Genomic DNA, 20,475 nt, shown 5'->3' on the forward strand with positions numbered 1-20,475 from the left:
GAGGTGCTGCTTCTCCCAAGGCTGCTTTTGGGGTCATAAGGGAGAGACTGGGCATTTGGGAGGAGCACTTAAAGCATTGCGTGTATGTGTATAAAGTGGTTATGTTTGCTGCCAGTCTGGGCAGGAACACTCTGAAGGCTTGTTTATGATTTTACTTAGGTGAAAGAAGGCCAAATTGGGCTGTGCTTGTTTGTCACAGGATACCTGGCATCCCTGCTTTGAAGCTATAGCTCATGTTAAATTACCAACACTCCATAGAACTGCACTTATTGAAAACCTTGACAGAGGAGGAGGTTTCATTCAGATATTTGTTAGAAAGTGAGTGGCTGCAAGCCGTCTGTGTAGTACCTTCAGCATTGTTCTGCTTTACTGCAAGGAATTTAGCATCTGTTCATGGGGAGAGAAGAGCTAAATGCTGCTGACCTAGTCATACTGTGATGGGTGGCTGCAGCATTTACAGGATACCTGAAAGGGGACCTGCTGGTAGGTAAGTGCTTCTGAATGGCGTGGAAGCCTATGGATTACAGTCAGCTGAGACTCTGTACAAAATATGTATTTTTTTTATATATACATACATACTTTCCTTCTTCCCTCTCCTGCTCTGTACAGACATAATAGAGACACACACACACGTTTCTTGCCAATATGAGAATGAAAAAGGGAGGGCAAGCTTAAAGCCTGTTTATGAAAATAAATGGTCAAGAAAATCTATGTGTATATATATAAAATGTGGATATTTGTATGCTATATGTGTATGCACATATATGAATGTGTATCATGTATGTGAGTATCTGTATATACAAATACTTATACATAAATATATGCATGTGTATATATGTTAAAAAATCCCACGTAAACAAGCATCTTGCCTTTGACAGTGGGCTGATCTAAAGCCATAATTTCCAAGCTGAAAAGACCAAGCCACCTGCTTGTTTCCAAGGTCTCAGAGATGAACCCCAAGTGTTGGTTAAGGGTGCTCAGGTGTTACTCCTCTCAGCAGCAGCTGCCAGCAGCAGTGTTGCCCTGGGTGTGTAGGTAATCCTGGGACTAAGGGACGGTGCGGAACTGCTTGTCTCAGGTCAGTGTTGCTGAGCAGCAGAGGGTGCTCAGGCATGCAGGTTAGCCCAGAGTTCATTCCCTGTGATTCTTACACCCACTTGTGAGGGCTACCACTGGTGGAATAACTCCATTGAATTGTTCACTGAGGTGTGTTTAATGGTAATGACCTCTGACATGCTGTCACTGCTAATCAATCTGAGCTCAGCTCACAGGCTAGTACAAGACAGTCAACAATTTTTTATTATTACTTTTTTAATAAAAAAGGCAACAAAACCCAAAGAGAAACTCAGATGGTTTTTTTATTGGTACTTTAGAATCCTAATACAATTTTGCTAAGATTAAGGGTCAAATTTTTACTAAAAAGGTGTAAGAAAACTTCCAAGCTTTATGCATGTAAGCTATTTGAAGAATTAGTTCATCACAGTTTTCAGGTGATAGCCTGAAAAAGTTAGGATGCTGAAAATCTGAAAGTGGATTATAGCTGAGGATTCTGGCTTGGTTCTAGACCTTTTCTAGTGACTTGTAATCACATCACTCATTGAAAGAGCACAGGTAGTAGATCCTTCTTGTCCTTTCATGTGCTTCTTGTTTCATGCTTTTCTTGTCACGCAGGGACTCTGGCACAGCAGAACTGTTCCTGGAATACCATAGTTGTCACAGCAGAGCTTAGTTACTCAGAGTTCATCTGCTACCACTGCTTGTTTTTTACTTGACCTTGCAGTATTCTGCTGGGGAAAGTTTGTTTCCGAGGAGCAACAGATTTTGATGTAACAGCATTACCTGGCACCTGAACAGAGGAAGCAGGTGGATTGAAAGGGAAAGACCTCACTTCCAGGCCATTGTGACATATTAACAGAAAAAAAAGAAAGAAAGAAAGAAGCAATCCTATCCAGGGTGCATCGTTTCATCTTTTCACGGCACTCTACCCATGCTTCCAGTATTTTTATTAATATTTAGGGCTTTTCTCTAGTCATGTAACTTAAGTGATTCATTTCTTTTACATCAGCTGATTTCTTCTTGAGACAGTGGTGTTAATTTTCAGTTATTGCTCTTTATTTACTAGCTGATTCATCTTGGTCCGTTTCTCTCACAGAGCTGTAGCCAATTTCATTCTGCTATAATTTTCCTTCATTCTTTCTCATTCATGCAGTGGCTTAATTAAATGTTGTCTCTGCCACTGGCCCAGATCCAGAAAGCTGATCTGTTGAGTGGCATCGTATGGACCAGTTCCACTAACACAGCAGCGTGGTTCAGCAAGTCAGGTGCAACCCAGGTCACCTTCCTTCTTTCTGCCAGTAGCATCCATTTCAGTCACTGCTGCCTGGGAAGGGACTCTGACAACATCAAGGCTATTACTTTTCCCACCCCGCAGCAGGTTTTTTTGAGGATTAATTTAGTTATATTTTTTTGTGTGTGGTGACTGAAGATTCTGGAGCAGATGCTGATTTTGAGCAAAGGTGTTTGTATGGCAAATAAATGCCTCCATCTGAGATGCCATAGCTGTGGCTTGCTTTCTTCAATGCACTTGATAGCTATGCTGCAGGGATTGCTTTCTCTCTAAAATTTCATCCTCAAAGCAAGCAATGCTTTTTGGATTGGGGTAGGGATGAACTTGAAGTGATTTATTCCCAGGATGGCAGCCTTGCTTAACTGACTTTCTTAGCTTTTTTTCCAGTATCTGCAATTGTATCGTCCACTTTCATCTTCTTTCTTCATGTCAAAAAACCAACAGGTTGGCTTTTTAAGAGGGAACTTGCAGAAGGATCCACTTCTGTATTTCAGCTGCTCGATAAGGATTGCTGTAGAGGTGAGGCATCTGTTCAGGGAGGATTGTTTGATGGGCAGAAAGGAAACTGCAGCAGTCACTGTTGGGCAGTCTCTTCCTAAGTTCAGCAAGTATCTTAGTTTATGTGATTCTCATAAGGTGGGCGTGTCACTGCAGAGTTTACCCACTTCTGAACCTTTGGCCGTTTTGTGGGAAACATTTCTTCCTTGAAAACTGAAAGTTTTGGAAAGTTAGTCCAGATCTGTCGGCTACTTAGCAAAGTGTGCTGAGAAACGTTACTCCATTACTGAGGTACTGCAACCCTGATTTCATCTACCCTGTATCAAGCAGAACTGTCCTGCGAGTAGGGGAATTCCTGTCTGTGGATTTCATTTACTGGATTCATGGGTGCAGATTGTGGGCTTACAAGATGGAGTTAGTTAAGCTGCTAGCAATTTTTTTCTTGAAAGCCGTTTATTCAGCTTTGGAATTATATTGTTTTTCAGCTTTTGTGCTGGTAAATTCAGGTTTGGAGCTTTGGGAGAACAGTCGGTAGAGGAGAAAAGTGAAAGAGGCTTCTCAGAGTGATTGTGATGTCCTCTTCATTTATGTGACTTGTACTGCCTGGTCTGAAGAAGTGTGGCACTAGGCAAGAAATTCTCATTTTGCTTGGCAAATACCTTTTTCTGTAGAAAGAAAAATACTGGAGAATGTGTTAGCGTTGGGAGTGGTTTTGGTTTATTTCAGAAGTAGATCTGGTATTTATTGGTCAGAAGTTATTTTTCTGACTTGTTTGCAGATATTTTGGTCTTGAATCCCGTTGCTGGGCACAGACAAGTTAAGTATGAGCTCAGTAATGCATTAAAGCATGTGCTGCAAAGCTGAGGTGCAGTCTTGTAAACATGTCAGGGTTTTCATTGCAGCACAAAATCCAAAAAGGTCTTCTGGTTTCTCACTTTGAATGGCTGTATTGTTTCATCTCGTTTATGAGAACAATCTTAATTATTTCTCTGGTACTGTGCCTGGCCTGAGTTCAATTCCTAATTGATAGATTTCAGCCTTACAGTCAACATCTTCGCTGGCAGCCCTAATGCAGCCAGGAAGCAACCAGATTCTCTTGGCCCCAAGAACTGGCCCTACTGGAACCTGATTGAAGCACAGTTTGAAACAGCTGTTTATAGCTTGTCGAAACTTTGCCCATGCTGTTTTTATTCTTTGGGTAAATACAAGGGTCTGATCTCCACTGGTCTCAAATCTAGCTTTCAAGATTTGCTTTAATGGAGAGAAAACATTAAGCAGCTTTCTTCATAACCCAAACAATGTAAAAATAATTGTGAGCTTAAATAATAACTTTATCCCTTGAAAAATAATGTAGTATAATGCTGTTTTTCTCTTTCTGCTTAAAAGAAATCTGTTGCTCACAGCAGCAGTCAGAATTATTATTCCCTCTGAAAGTCTGGGCTGTGGGATGTGTACTTTAAAAAAAAAAAAGAAAAGCTTTTCAAAATCCAATGTGTATTTTTTTATTATCTTATACTAGGGGGGGGGGTGTGGGTAAAATTTGGTTTTGCTCCAGAAATGTGAATGCCCTATTCTCTTAATTTTTCCTTTAGGACTAAATTGACAAAGTACTTCTGCTCATGAAGGTAATGAAGGACCTACCTTATCTTGAACTGAAAGCAAGGAGTATAATACATTTAGCATGGCTGCAGAACTGCAGTCTTGTTTGGAGATTGCATCAGTCTGGAGCTCAGTTCCCAGGGAACTGTGAGAGGAGGGCATCTTAAGGCGTTGTTCGTTGAAAGAATTGTGCATCCTAGCTTTGGTGGGAAGAGCTCCTAAAAACCAAAGTTAAGATGCTTGGTTTTTAGGAGCTCTTCCCACCAAAGGCAGAGAAGGTTGTCTTGCCTTACCAGCACAGGAGCTAGCTTTGCAGCAGTCAGTAAATAGCAGCTGGTATAGCCAACGCTAAGGTGAAAGTAAAATGCTGCCTGGAAAAAAAAAAAAAAAACCAACCAAAAAACAAACCACCCAAAAGCTCCCAAAAGGGAGCTCAAGTGAGGTGTGATTTTTTATTATTATTATTATTTCTTCCAAAATGTGAAAATATTTTGGACTCTAATATCTGTGTGTCCAGATAGAGACCCTAACATAACATCAGTGCTTCAGGTGGTCTGAATTAAATTGGCTGTTCAGGAATCCCAGAATGCAACCTTTTGTTATTACCTTTTTTAGTCTTTAATTTTTTTTTTCTAACTTATAGCTAGAAGATTAATTCAGAAAATGATGATATAACGCTTCTGGTAACCATTTCTTCCTTAGCTTTGAGATCAGATTTTTGTTGCTTGTCTTAAGGGGTGCTAACTGTGAAGGTTCGGCAGTCAGAAATGGCCATGTGCTTGGCTGCTTCCCAGCAATCAAAGCCAACCAGATCAACAGTGATCTCATGACAGAATTAATCTGATTCTGATATCTTGCTGATAACTGTTTAGTTGAAGAATGTTCCCCTGGCAAAACTGCCCCCGCATGCTTCCTTAGCCTGTGCTTTTAAGATTGCTTGCAGCAGGTACAAACTGAGGTGTTGCTGAGCAGGAGGGTTCACCTGCCATTCATTCCTGCCTTCTCTTCCGTGGGGAGGAGCCTGCTTTGTTCTGCATGTAAAGGATGAGACTGAGGACCTGACCCAGGATAAAACTATCTAGGCAGGCAAAAAAAGAACAAAACAATGTGTTTTAGCCTGGATCAGTTCTCAAGCCTTCATTGCATACTGACAGGTGAGTGGTTGTGTCAGTCCTGTGGCAGATATTTGTACAAGCAGCTCGGCATTAGGGACAACAGGACAGCCTCTCTTAGCAGCACTGACCTGTTACACCAGTTTTAGGCTAATATGCTGTAAAGTGTTTTTTAAGTTTGTCCACTGTCATCAGTGGTCACTGATGTGACTCTTTGCTGGGGTCTAAGCGCATGTTCTCTTGCTTGTGCTGGTATAGTGCAGAGTGGGTTTTGCAAACTGTTCTCGCTGTTAAGAGAAATACCAACATAACCATTGCCTAAAGCTTCACTTTGGGTACTGGGCTCGAGACAGTACTGCCACAAGACCAAGAAGTGAGAACTTGGGTGCTGCTGGGCAGATCACTGACACCTTGAAGGCATCTCACTGCAGTGGAGTCCTGTTTGATAGGATATAAAAGCATGGTTTCAAATGTGTCTGATTTTGAGGGTGGCTGAAAGTGGAATGACCTCAAAAGGTCCCTGGCCATCCTTTTGCCTGACCTTGCTAGAAGACTTTGAAAGTCCAAAAGCTTTTTCATGTTGCTGCTTTAGTGATTAATTAGTTCATCACTTTGTGTGTTAATTACAGTGACATTTTTCTGCTCATTAGTTGGATTATGGAAAGTTTCTGAGTCTGGGTGGGATGGTAAGTAATGCAACCTTTTTGGCCAAGGGAAGGATGATTTCAAACTTTAGAACACTGGATTTCAGTGATGGCTTTGGGTACTGTGGAAAAAATGTTTCTATCCACTATAGAAAATGTAGCTGGTAAGTGCTTTGAGGGTAGGATAAATGTCTTTTACTCTAAACAAACTTGTGATGATGCCCACACTTTGGATGAGGAATTTTAAACTGGATCCTTCTTCTAGAAGGTTGTATGTTGTGTTAATTAATGTAAAGCTCTTGCTGCTGACAGAGGGGTATAAATATTATATACTTTGTATAATGTCCTTCATGGGGTGGCTGAAAAGGCTTAACCCAGAGCCTCTTAAGCAGGGCAGTGTACATGAGCAAAGGCCAACTGCTTTTACTTATACTTTTTTTGTAATTATTTCATGTTCTCCTTATAATTTTGCAACACTGATTTGGAATCTGAGCTTGACATTAACTTTTCATGGACATTTGAGATGAGCTTGTCTGAGGTAGGCATTGCCTTCTAAACTCATATGGCAGATCTACTGCTTTCTGTTTTTCTTGATTCCTTTGCTTATCAGCATTTGAAAGCTGTGGTTGCTTTGAGGCTAGCCCATGTGTGATGTCTTGAGCCTTAAGGAGCAGACTGTGCAATTCTCACTGTATAGCACCTGTTTTTTTCCTCGCTTGGTGACTTCTACTCTCAGAAGATAAACTCCTGTCAGAAATGAAAAGCCACAAAACAAGACTGCCCCAAGGTCTGAAGTTTAGCAGGGAAGTAAAATAAGTCATATTGCAGTAAGGGAGGTTCTTCCCAAATTCTTCTCAACATGGGTGATCCAGTACTGGAACAGATTGCTCAGGGAGGTTGAGCAATCTCTGTCCTCAGAGTTAGACAGATCTTGCCAGAACACAGTTGCGAGCAACTGGCCTAACTGGCCCTGTGCTGAGTGTAAAGTTGGACCACTAACCTCCAAAGGTCCTTTCCAACCTAACCCATTTGATTTTAGAGAGCAGTCTCTTCACTGCATGGTCAAAGTGTAAAAGAAGCAAGAAACCTTGTTTTCTTTGAGTGCACTGTGCTATATGTTAACTCCAGGTCCAACTGCTAAAGATGCTGAGTACAGCACTTATTTAAATCAGTGGGAGCTTGTGGTGCTCGGCAAAACTAGAGGACTCACAGTATGTGTTGCTGCAGATGCCCAGTATTGTCTGCTGCCTGTGAACTTACCAGTAAATTGGATCCTGCTGATGAGATCCAACTATGCAACTCAGTCATTTGTGAGAAGAAACCATTCTCAGTATGATTAATGCTGCGGTTGATGATGGGGACAGAAAGCGCTGCTTTGGATAATGCCTATAATGGCATATTCCCCTGTGTGTATGTTTAAAGGAAGAGTCTATGGTTATGAAACTGAGGGCATTTAAGAGGCAGTTAATGACAAGTGAAAATGATAGCTAGGGTAGATTAATTGTTAAATGAATTGTGCCTGCACTTGCTGTCATTTAACACGGTATTGGTGTAATTGTAACTATGATGTTATATAGCAGGAAGGCATCAGGAAACAATACTGTGCCCTTAGGTTCAGGTCGGAGGAGTTTAAAGGCTTAGCCATCAGGAGGCTGTTTTTCTCAAGTGTAGCAATCTTTTTGCTGTGGGTTTGTGTGAGGCTTTTTTTTCCCTTCCTCTGGAGTACCAAAATCTGTACTTTGATTAATTTTGCTTTTATAAGAATTTTTTTTCCCATGCTCTTGTTGACAGTGCAGTAAAGCAGTATTTTCTCGTAATCACTTTCATGTGAGTTTTGTTTTAAGTGTGTTTGGAATGAGATGACACTAACTGAACCTGGTCTGGATCATAGCTCATGGTTTTATTTTTTTTTATTATTCTTTTACCTCCCTTTATATCCAGGACTACTTATTTAACTTCAGTGTGGCACGGGGCTACTTTACATTCATGCGTTCCATCTGAGCAGAGCATAAGGAAAATTATCAGGATGGAAGAGGACTGAAAGCAGCCAGGCATATGTCTCATCCTGTCATTACTCTGAAGAAATCTGTCTTTTGAATTGATTTGGAGTGACAGTGTGGCAGAAAGGCACTAGCAGAACCTGTACATCTCTAGCAAGATTTTTTTCACGTGGCCCATAGCCTCACTTGAGTGAACTTTGTGTGGTTTCTAGATGAAGTGAAATGTTGTCACACATCTTTTGGTAAAGTTTAGTGGACCCTGTTAAGATTTAGATGCACTGAATGGTTCTTAGGGCCCTGTTTTTCTGTTTGATAAGTTTTTTATTTTTTTAAAGCACGCGCTGTGTTTGGAGGGGAATCAGTTTGGGCCTGAGGATACCTAGAGGATGTGAGCGTTGATTGCGTTCAGCCTGCTAATCTTCCTGATCCAAACTGTGCATCAAGCAGAAGAACAGAAACAGCCTCTACACAGTAAGACGGGAAAATACTCAATAGAAAGCTTTTCCTAGGAAGAGAAGGCGGCCTTCAAATTCATCTTCTAGAAAGATAAACCTAGATGGAGACAGGTGCAGACACAAGCAACAAGAATCATGATTTCCTTCCAAAGCACACACAATCCAGCAAAATGAAAATGTGTGGTCACTACTAATGTAGCAGGAAATAGAAGCGATGTTAGGACAGTTTCTGAAGCTACAGGGCATTTTTTTAATGTGAAGGAATGGGCAGGGGGTATCACGAATAAATAAAAGTTGGAAGTGAAACATTAAACATTTCTAACATAAAAAGCATTGAGGGTCTGGGGCAGCCTTGTGGTCAGTTAGAATGATGCAATCTAAACTGATCTAACTTAATTTAAGACTAGTCAGGGAAGGATTATCTTGTAGCTGAGAGTATGAGAGGGTGGAAAGAGCCAGAATCCCAGACTTGCACCAGTAGGAGCCCAGGTAAGAGATGACTGCTAAGGCTCTCAGTGAGCAAGGGCTGATATTTATATATTTTTATATATTTTATTTTCTTTATTTCTATATTCCCCCCTAGCCCCATCACTGCTGTTATCAGACCCAGGGCATTACAGAGTTGAGTCAGATCGGATTGGTCAGTGGATTAGGACATGATTCAAATAGTCTGGTAAATACCATTGTAGTGTTTTCTAAAGTATAAGGCTTGCAAAAACTTGTAGTTGCTTTTTGTAAGTTATTTGCTTCCTGCATCAATGATTCAGAACCTATTAGAGTTAATAGGCTAGCTGGTTCAAAAAGACTGAGGCCACTCCCTCCTGTCAGTCAGGGATCACTTCTACACTGAAGGAAGACTGTAAATGTCTTCTGTAAAATTCAGGGGCTGGCTAACAAATTGCAGTTTAGAATACATTACAGATGATGAATGTGATCTCCTTAAAGGGAAATCTATTCATTTGACTTGGTGCTCTTATGATTAATTGCTTGCCAGATTAAATTGCTCCATAAAACGCATGCTACTTTATTTGATCTCATCATGATGAGATTAGCTAGGCTATGTTGGTTCTTTGTACGTTAATTACAATGGTATTTTCTTCTTCAATTTAATTATTAAATTGTTTAGCATAGCATGCTTTCTCCTGGCCTCGGGAAAGATATCTGTATTTTTTTTTTCTTTTTTGACCACTGTTTTATAATCTTACTACCCTTTTTTCCAGTATTCTGGGTTTCCTTTATAGAAGTATCACGTGCTGTAGAGGATACATTCTGAGATTTTCCTGTGTTTTCTTTGGAGTGCTGCTGGAACACAGGAATGGTACTAACCTTGCGTATGTTCACCATGCGACACTCTAGGGTGAGGAATGAGAAACACCTGAACTGAAGCTGTGGAGGCAAATTTCCAGAGTTGTCACCCAGACAGGGATTTATCTGGGTACTAAAGCTCAGCTTTCTGCTTCTGCTGAAAAGTGTAAAGCTCACAGAGTGAACAGGATGTTTGCTTTTTTGTCTCACCTGAAAAATCAGTGTTATAGCAGTTCAGTATTCTCTGTGCTGGTGAAGTTTCAGGGCAGATTTGGAGGCAAGACCCATGCGTGCTTTCCCCGTTCTCAGACACCTTCTCTGTACTTGCTGACCGTACATACCCAAGACTTCCCCGCCCCCCCAAAAAACCTACGAAATGGAAACACAAGCAGCTGACCAGTACCAGAATTGTGGTAACAGCCTAAAATTATTGAAGGAGGCCAACAGTAAATAATTTAAGAAAAATTTAAGAAAAAGATATTTTAAGTTCTCATTATAAAACTTGCCCCAGCCTTCAGGATATTAGTTCATTCTACCTTCATCAGTCAGGGACTCAACCATGTGTACAACTACCCCCGACACACGTGCACAAAATAACCCCTATCCTTTTGCAGCGCTGAGCCTGGGATTCGCATATAACCAAATGTTCCCCACAGCAAGATTACAGCGGCTTTATTGTAAAGCTTTTGGGTTTCTTTATTTTCTTTCTTTCTTTCCTGTTTATGCTGCTATACCACTCTAGATGAAATATTTAATATGCACCAACTAAACTGTTAGTTGTGGTTTAAAATAGTTCAAGTCTGGGTCTAAAGTGGAGCTTCCCTCTTACCCAGCTATATCATCTTTTTATTTTTTTTAAAATTTACTTCTCACCGCCCCTCTCCCTCAGTAAATAGTGTATTATCTTCCTTTGGAATTGATTCCCAAAGGCAAGATAATTTTTTGTATTAATTAACCTAGTCTCTTATTTGCTGTGTATCCAGAGCTTAGAAAATTCACACAGGTGTGGCAGAACTAGGAAGGTTTCAGAAAGGGCCAGCAAAACGACTGGAGGTATGGAACCAGGTATGTTAAAAAGAACATTTATATACATTACAAGTCTTCAGGCTAGGAGAGAGATGGCACAGAATATACCAGTTTGTAACAAATACTAAACATCATAGAGAAGACGAAGAGGAGCTACAAGAAGAGGGTGCATCAGAAGATCAAATAAGCTCAAACCAGAGAGATACTGCTTCATGCAAAACTTAGTTTGTGGAGTACCTAAAAGGTTATGTGAATTTAAAGCAATGATTATACAAATTAGTGAAAGAAAATTCCATCATGGTTTACTGATCATTCCGATAATCACCTCTGCCTTACATAGCATCTTGAACTGCATGTGGCTGGAAGTAGGAGTTCTTTCTGGGGCAGTATAATTTTATTCTTGTCTGGTTTTATACTGTTACCTGAGATCCCATTTCTAGACACTTCTGAAGTTAGGACACTGAACTGGCCTTTGCTACCTGACTCAGTATGGCAATTTTTAATGTTTGCATAAATTTTATCCATCAGCAGCTTCTCAGCAATCAGCTGTTTGCTTCAGAGCCTTTACCAAGGGTAAGGCAACATACTTTCAGGACTGAAGTATTGCGTTTTACTTACAATCACCCCTCTAGGTTATACATGTGCTTTGTTAAATCTGTCACTACTTGCAAGTCAAAAAGGCGGAATTCCCACTTTTTTAAGTGTCTGTAAGGTCACTACATTTTGACCCACATCAGCTTTGTATACAGAGGAGATCATCTCCAAGCCCTTCTGTGGCTTTCTGCTTCTGCTTGTGTGTGCGCAGGAAATGTTGTCCTTGGTAATTTAGAAGAGGGATGTCTAAGGAAGAAGACTATACTTTCTTATGAGCTAGTCTCCTGTCTAGCAGCCTTTTGCTCTTTTCTGGGAGTGGCAGAGAAGTGTGTCATTTTCTGGAGGACTGGTGGAGAGGATGTTTAACCATGGGTGATTTTTCTTCCCTCATGATTTTACTTTAGAATCTCAGTTGTCATCTTCACTGTTCCTTTTTTCTCCAGAAAGAACTCCTAGAGAGCTGTCAGGATCATGAACTCATAAATCTCATGAAAGTAAAACCTGTGTCAGCTGAGCAAGGCATGATTTTAATCAAGACTAACAGGATCTTTTGTCTTTTCTTGCTTGCTAGCCCTGATTCAAATGTAACAGTTGGGAAAAAGGTCTTCATAAGTTCAATAGCTTATTGTTTGTCAGCTAAAGAAGGCTGAGTTGGTGGGACCTTTTGAGATTTCCTTGATTTAAAAAAATTTAAAAATTAAAGGCTGTAGGTGTGTGGGGGTTTAAATTTTGTTAAGGGAACTAATCCTTTTACTGAGCCTTTATAGAGCAAGGAATTGAGCAGGGATGTAATCCTTTTCTTCTGCAGGTGACTGTTCTAAAGGAAGTTCATGTTGGATAATTTATCTTTCATTCCTTTTTCCTTCTGGCTACTGCAGATCCCCATGCATTGCTCTATAAATAGATGTTTAAAAGGTTCTTTTGCCAAAATCTCTGAAGACAAACTTCAATTTCGCTAAATCAAAAAAAAAACCCCAAACCACCCAATTATGAATTCTCAGCGCACAAGTTAGATGGGTTAGGAAAACAAACAGATCAGGGTGGGAGATCTCTGCTGTAAGTGCCTCAAATAATGATCTGTTCCATGTGAAGAGCATTTAAAGATCAGGCAAGGTGAATTCAAAGAGCATTATCTGGAAACAGGCAGATGTGAAACCATGTATCTTACTGTCACCTGCCATCCCATGTGGGCCCAGCTGTGGGCTACATCTGTATGGAAGTGGGGAGGGTCTTTCCCTCGCTGAGGAGCTAAGGGTTTGTGTCTCCAGCTGGTTCTCCTGACCGGTGGTGATTTTGCACACCAGTTCTGCCCCTCGATGGGTGCTGCCTACAACAAGCACCAACATGGCAGAAGCTGAGTAGCGTCGTCTTTGGAGTACGCTGCTGACCTGACTGAGTGCCAGACTGAACTTGCCTCCCATCCGTTCCTTCCCCAGTCCATGGTGCCTCTGACAGGGAAAGCCATCTGTGTTACGGCCTTTTCATCTTAGCCTGGGGAGGGAGATGAAACAGCTATGGTATTGCTTGCAGTCTGAAGTGAAGTAGTTTAAGTGACCTGCTGGATGCAGACCTAGCCCTGGCTGTTGATCCTCTCAGTGAGGCAGGTACAGTACTCACTGCAAGGTTGGGTGCTGAGGGTGCCTCTGATTCTCAACTTTGTAAGCAAACCTCTCCTCCTGTGTTACCAGTTATTCAGTTGAAAGCGTTTGCTCGGTGTGGAACGATGCTGCTATGGAACCCTACCAAGGCCCCATCTGCTAAGAGCTTGTATTGATTTGTGTCTTAGTTTATGAAAGCCTTCAAATCTCCTTGTGTAAATGCCATAAATAATGCAGATGTACTAGGTAAAATAAGCTGTAGGAACATCCCAGAAATCATTTTGATCTGGGTTGAACTGAGCTAATCTAATCGTAGTTAAGAGTTTCTCAATACCTGTGAAGCAAAAAGTGTGTCATCTTAGTCTAGCTTAATGTATTAGTTCGGTACACAGGGGTGGGAAGGTATTAATCAAGTGGTAATCAACTGTATAAAACAAGAGCTTTTAACATTAAAATATTACAAAACTTCATGTGAAACTATTTTAAATCGTATATATCTAACCACCCAGTAGAAGTACAGTAAAATCCAGCCCTGCACCTGTGACTTATCTGCATAATCCTCACATTTGTATGCCTCTGTCAGAAGGATTGCAGTGCTTCAGAGGCTATATGTATATATACTAAATAAATAATTTTAGCCACTCATAGCAAACAGCCATTTTGTGCTAGCAACGTTGCAGAATGCATTTTAGTAGGGGACATTGATGAATAATTTGTCCTTTTGAGATTCTGTGGGCTTTAGGGCACCGAAATGTATTTCAGGTTGGACTAGGTCCAGATCTGTATGAGAACTCCTTGGCAATCTTGTACAAAGTATATGGGAGTTTTAGAGGTGACCTGGTTTTAGAAATTTAATTGGATTTTTGCTCTATTTTGTCTGCTATGTGTAAAGAAAGCAAAAAGGTAGAGGGATGTGGTATTTGTTAGATTGTTCTGTTAGAAATATCCAGAATATCGAGGCTGATTTTTTCTTCAATGTGGTCTGTGGTCATGGCAGCTTGGGTTCTCTGCATTAGAGAGATCAACTGATGGACAGTGGTTCCCGCAGAGGAGACAGAATGTATTTGTATGCTCATAAATTCAATCTAATCAATGTTTCCCTGGCAGTTACTTGATGTTAGTTACCACAGTTGCAAGATGAAGAATGTGTTTACATGCTATTAGCATTGTTAATTGAGAGGAAACACGGATACAGCCTATTTTCAGAGCTGGGACTTGTCTTCCTGTCACTTTTCTGCACTTGATGGCCCTGAAACTGCTGATGTGATCAAATACCATATTGCAGACTACAGCTATAAGACAATTTCAGAACTCACTAGTTCTGCTTCAAATTGCTCAGTGTCAAGCACGTTGTCTTGGCTAAAGCAGACAAACCATATGAACCATGTTGCCCATTGGCAGAGAGGTTTTAGGAATTTGGGGTCATGTCTCGGCCTTCGTTACCAAGAACTTGCAGAGCTCTTGAATGTCAGTGCAGGGGGAGACTTCAGAAGTCGTTGAGATTGCTGCTGGTCAGACTTGGCTTTACATTTTCCCCATTGGTTCTCCAAGTATTGTTCACTGACATGCATACCTTATAGCTTATTTGCACAACCAGAAAACTTGTGACAGTAGAGAGAAGAGGTATTTAAGAACCTTTGTATGTTAGTTTTATAGCACGAGTTACTGAAGTTTAATGAACATGTGAACCTTATAATGTCTCTTTTGGAGCTAGCAGCATGCATCAACAACAATGCTGCAGAATAAATCATGTGATAAAGCACTTGTTATGGAGCATCCCAGAAGGCGAGGATGTAGAAGGTAGGCTTCCTTAGGTGATTATGAAAATAGTGCTACGTGTTTTTTCAATGATCAGAAAGGACAAAAGAATTTCTGATAAATTTTTCAAGTTACTGGAAGACTGGCAGAAGGTTAAATCATGGAAGTGGATGAGGCAATGTGATCTGAATTGCTTTTTAACCTGTCAGGCAGTGCAGCTCATGAAAAAGCAAGTGCCAGTCTGCAAAAGGGGCCTGTTCCTTGAAAAGCAGTGACTCATGAAGCATTGACTGGCAGCTTTACTCTGGGTCTCTCATGAAATGTTCAGCTAAAAAGGTTTATTTGACCCTTGAAAAAATAGCAGGAGCAGAAAGTGATTTTACGATCATATATATTTTGCACTTTTGCCTGGTGTCTATTTCAAAAAGTATATTGAAAAATTGGAGAAAGGACAGAGAAGCCTCAGTTATGAGAGGGTAGTAAAAAAGCTTTCAAGATTTCAGTATCTTAATCTTAAAACAAAACCTGAGGTATGCTCTTCAAAGTGTTTGAGAAACTTTGAGAAGACAAAATGCCAAAACAGAAAAGGAACGTAAGTCTAGAACTGAAACCAAGCTGGAACTGCATACTGGGTACCCATTTTTTAATAGGTAATTAACCAATGTGGTAAACAACAGAAGGAATTGTATTCTTCCCCTGTTTGTATCTCAACAGAATACCCTTGTGAAAGATGCTCTAGCTAGCTACTGGCAAGAGACTACATAGTGCAAGGATCATGTTGAAAAATGTAACAGCCAGTGATAACACAGAAGTTCAAATAAGCTGATCTACTGACTTGCAGTTTCATGACAGACCGGATCAAAGATCTCATTTTGCATTTAAAACTTAGCAAATTCACTCTGGATTCCTATGCTTCAGGCTTGTATTTTTGCACTGAGAGATTTCTCCTCCTGTACACCAGCCTTAGACGTACTGACATTCATCCATGTAGCAATTAAACAGAAGGGCTGTCCTGAGACTTATTTCGAGGAGTTGTTGCCCCTAAGACCACAAGACAGGGACGAGATTCAAGAAGATGTCAGTGGGCTGCAAGCTTTTAATTTTTCTGCAGTTTTCAGTCACCATGATGGCTATGCTCAGTGAGTAAGGGCCAGGATGGAGGAGTTGTGCTGCAAGGAAGTGTGGAGAAGTAACTCATTAGTTTAACCTCCTGATAGGAATACCACTTTTGTGATTTACATTTTCAGCCATACATGTTTCAGTTTTTATATGGGAGCAGGGATTTTGTCCAATGGGTTTCAGAATGGCAAGAGTTTTTTACTAAGTTGTAATAGCAAAAGAAAGCTGAATGCCTCTGACACCAGAGAGTCTGGTTTTTAAGTCTATTTCTTACTTTAAAAATAAGTTTTTACTGAATGAGGTTTTCTCAGCCTTCCGTATTTAGTCGTGGAATTAAGGGACAGGAGCAGAAAATCATGCTGGGAATTGGCCTCAAACCCAGAGAAGGGTTAAATATGCTGTTTATTTTGGCAACTCCCCCCCCCCCCCCCCCCCCAATAATACGTGTTATTGTATTGTGTTCTTAAACACTGGGATCTTGAGGATGCTTGAGTCTTCAGGTCAGGGTGTCAAGAGGCCCTGCTTGTCAGCTGCAGGGTCTGCAGCCTGGTGCTCCGGAAGAGGCTACCATCCCTATGCGTGCAGGCACTCTGCAATTTGTGACTGGCGCTTTACGTGTAAAGGTAGGGCAGGAACTGAATCTTAATGATGCTCACCATCAGGAGAAAGTAAACTGTGCTGAACTCTGCCCCAGTCGAGCAGGCTGTGCTGAATCCCATCTCCTGCTCGAGCTGGAAGAGAACGTGACCTTTAGCAGCTAACTGTCTGACTGCAGTTTCCCTGAAACGGCTAAAAACACTTAAAAATGATGGTATGATTGATGATATGTTAAAACCCATTTAAGTAAACAGGAAAGGGAGTCAATACTTGATGCAGCACTCTATTACTGGGTCTGCGATTGGGTCATGAAGAGCTAGTCCGAGGGAGGATATAAAAAAGCCCAGTACAGCCTGATTTTGGAGCTTTCATTAGCTGCCCCAATGCGTGACTGCAGACAGTCTTGTAGGGACTACAATTCTGTCTTTGCTCTTTTCATGCCAACTCTTAATTCTGCTTGTTGAATAATGGCAGAGGTGTTTTGGGGCAGTAAGTCATTAAGGTTTGTTGATATTCAGCTTTGTTATTGCTATTCAGGAGGTTAAGCACTCTGTTTACTCCTGCTCTCCAGTGCCACTTGCATTGAGGCTGAGAGGTGCTTCGTTTCTCTGCGGGCTCTCCCTGTTCATCACTATGCAGAGTGAAGCCTGAGAAGTCACCTGAATATTAATTTTTCAGGCTTTCTGAGAATTGTGGGAAGTAAAGGTCAGGGAAAGTAGATTGGCTCCTATTAGGGCAGAATGGCAAACATGCTGAGCCACAAACAGGTGTGCCAGCCTGGAATAATACACCCCAGACTTGGTCCTGCTGCCAGCACCTCTGGCCTCAAGTCAGGGGCTTGTGGCCACATTTATCTTGCAGTGACTTTTTGTACAGAGCAGTTTGTGTGTCTCCGCTGAATGCAGAGATGCTGCATCTGAAGGCTTAGAGATCCATAGATCTTGAGATTAGTTTCCTACTCCGTGGCAAACTATTAGTACTGACCATGTAGTGGGTCTGCTGTGTGTATATGTGCACTGTGCAATGAAATACTCTGTGCTGGAGCCAGGGGGTTTATTTTCGAGATAGATTAGAAAGAAATTGGATGTAGCTATTTTCCAGTGGAAGGCTGAAATGAAACCACTTTTCAGTATTTGCCAATTCTTATTTTGAAATATCCTCGCTGCATTTTTTTTAATAGTTGGATGCTTTCAACACATGTGATCTTTTTTCATTTTTCTTTTTACAATTTTTCTCCTAAATAATCTGTTTCAAAATTGAACTGAAATATTGAATTTTTTCCAGAGTTTTTGATCAATTCAAGTTAAGGATAAATATGAAATTTTAATGGAGAGGTTAAAGGTCATACAGTTTTATTTGGAATTTGAAACAAAGCCAGATTTCTAAATTTGAAATCCTTTATAAGAAAGGGATCTTCAACTCTGTTCTAATTTTGATCATATATCTTCTTGAGCATCACAGTGTGGCATGTCTGTGAAGCCAAATACAGCTCTGCCCTTTAAGTAGCATTCAGGGTTCTTCCCCCCTCTCCCTTTTTTTTTTTGCTTTTTGGTGGTGTGGTGGTTTGTTTTTTTTTTTCAGAAAGTGGTTTATGCAGTTTTCTTTTTTGTATGGTAAACATGTTGCCAAGCCTCAAGGTGCTCTCAAACTGGTAAGTGTCATTGCTTATTAGCATCAAATGGCACAGCCATATCCCTTTTGCTGTGTTGGTGTTTGTATTGTGTAGCACATGTTGGTGTTTGTATTGCGTTTGGTGTCAAGGTTTTGGTGGCGGGGGAGGCTATGGGGGTGGTTTCTGTGAGGAGGTGCAAGAAGCTTCCCCTGTGTCTGATGGAGCCAACACCAGCCGGCTCCAACGATGACCCACCGCTGGCCAGGGCTGAGCCTATCAACGATGGTGGTAGCGTCTTCTGGGATAACATATTGAAGGCAAAAATATTGCTCTGCAGCTGGAGAGGAGTGAGAATATATGTGACAGCAACAGCTCTGCAGCCCCCCAGGTCAGTGCAGGAGGCCAGAGGGGCTCCAGGTGCTGGAGCAGGGGTTCCCCAGCAGCCCGTGGTGGAGCCCACAGTGAGGCAGGCTGTGCCCTCAGCCCGTGGAGGTCCGTGGTGGAGCAGATCCCCCCCTGAAGCCTGGGGAGGTTGATGGGGGAGCAGATCTGTCGTCATCCCCCTGGAGGTCCATGGTGGAGCAGATCCCCACCTGCAGCCCGTGGAGGACACCACACCAGAGCAGGTAGATGCCCGAAGGGGGCTGTGACCTGGTGGCAGCCCACAGTGAGCAGCTCCTGGGGGGCCAGGCTGGAGCTGGCTGGGCCATAAGGACAGCACCCCATGGGGGGGACCCACACTGGAGCAGTGGGTGAAGAACCACAGCCTGCGGGAAGGACTCATCCTGGAGCAGTTCGTGGAGGACTGTCTCCTGTGGGAGAGACCCACGCTGGAGCAGGAGCAGAGTGTGAGGACCCTCCCCCTGCAGAGGAAGGAGCAGCAGGGACAGCTGTGATGGGCTGACCCAGCCCCATTCCCTGTCCCCCTGTGCTACTCCAGGGAGGCGGTAGGGAACTTGGGAGTAAAGTTAAGCCCAGGAAGAAGGGAGAAGTGTGGGGGGGAAGGTGTTTTTAAGATTTGGTTTTATTTTTCATCGTCCTATTCTGATTTGTATGGTAATAAATTAAACTAATTTTCCCAAGTCAAATCTGTTTTGCCTGTGAAATAATTGCTGAGTGATCTCCAGGTCCTTACCTCTGCCCATGAGCCTTTCGTTATATTTCCCATCCCCTGTCCAGCTGAGGAGGGCAGTGATGGAGCGGCTTTGGTGGACACCTGTATCCAGCCAGGGTCAACCCACCACAACTGTTAAAGCAGCAATTAATCCCTTTGATACTGAATGGGTTTGTAATCATGTGACCTGTTATTTAATAGAGTTCTCTGTTAACTTCCATTGTTTAATTCCTTTAGGAGTCTTGCAGCAGGCGAGGAAATTTTGCCATGCAAGCTAACTTACACAGCACTGGAGAGCTGGTGGCCAAGAATGCTTTTTAAATATAGTCAGGAAAATGATGACTTAAGCAAGTGCATTGTGGGTGAAGGGAAAACAGGGTTTGGTAGGTGAACAGTAAACAGCCTGATTGCTTTATGTTGCACTAACAGGTTTTCTGCTGCAAGTTTGACTAGTATTTTTGGAGCAAGTTTTTTATAGTGTTTTACCTGGCAATAAATGCTGTATCAGTTAGGCTAGAGCAGTGTTTGATCTGTGTTAAATTGTCAGAAACTTTGAAGTGTGCACCTATGGATAGTAAGTAAGTATGCATATGCTCAGAATGAATACTAGCCAAGGTAACAGAAGCAATGCAAGTTTTTTTTCTCTTTAAATGTGGGGGAATCTGCAGTATCACTCACAGAAATGTGCAATTATTGGCAGTTTAAAGCTTTGCAATAGTGACCTGTATATATGCTGAATGCCTTTTTTTTGTAAGGTATGCCCGTTCCTCCATATGTCACAAAATGCTTAAATTGAGCAGCTTTCCCTTCATAACGTATGGCAGCACTGTTACCTCAAATGTGTCTAGTGCTGAGATCATACTGCTAATGCTGGTTCACAAGCAACACCAGGAAAAAAGATCCTGGCCCCTTGCATGCAGGCAGAAGACTGGTGAAGTGGCTCAGAAATAGGACTCAGCCTGCAGCAGCAGTAGAGCAGGAAAGCAGCATTGCCTTCGGTCTTTGAATGGAAGAGCTAAAAAAGGAAGAATCAAATATCTTAATACAAGTAGTCAGTGCTGCATTTTTGCCGATACAAGTGCAGTGATAAAATGAGA

At 41.7% G+C, this 20,475-nt stretch overlaps 1 protein-coding gene across 5 annotated transcripts in view; it reads left to right on the forward strand.

The window, feature by feature from the left end:
• The window catches only part of ARMH3 (armadillo like helical domain containing 3), a 129,898-nt gene that overhangs the window by 63,529 nt on the left and 45,894 nt on the right, over positions 1–20,475 (forward strand). The window contains exon 24 of one of the 5 annotated variants that reach the window (XM_080402389.1): positions 1–20,475. This exon is cut by the window's right edge and continues 10,752 nt beyond it. The exons of the other annotated variants lie outside the window; for them this stretch is intronic. Coding sequence (XP_080258515.1) covers positions 1–94 — 94 coding nt within the window. The 3' untranslated portion in view covers positions 95–20,475. 5 annotated transcript variants of the gene reach the window in all.

This window comes from Falco punctatus, assembly GCF_963210335.1.
Source record: "Falco punctatus genome assembly, chromosome: 9".
Taxonomy (NCBI): Eukaryota; Metazoa; Chordata; class Aves; order Falconiformes; family Falconidae; genus Falco; species Falco punctatus.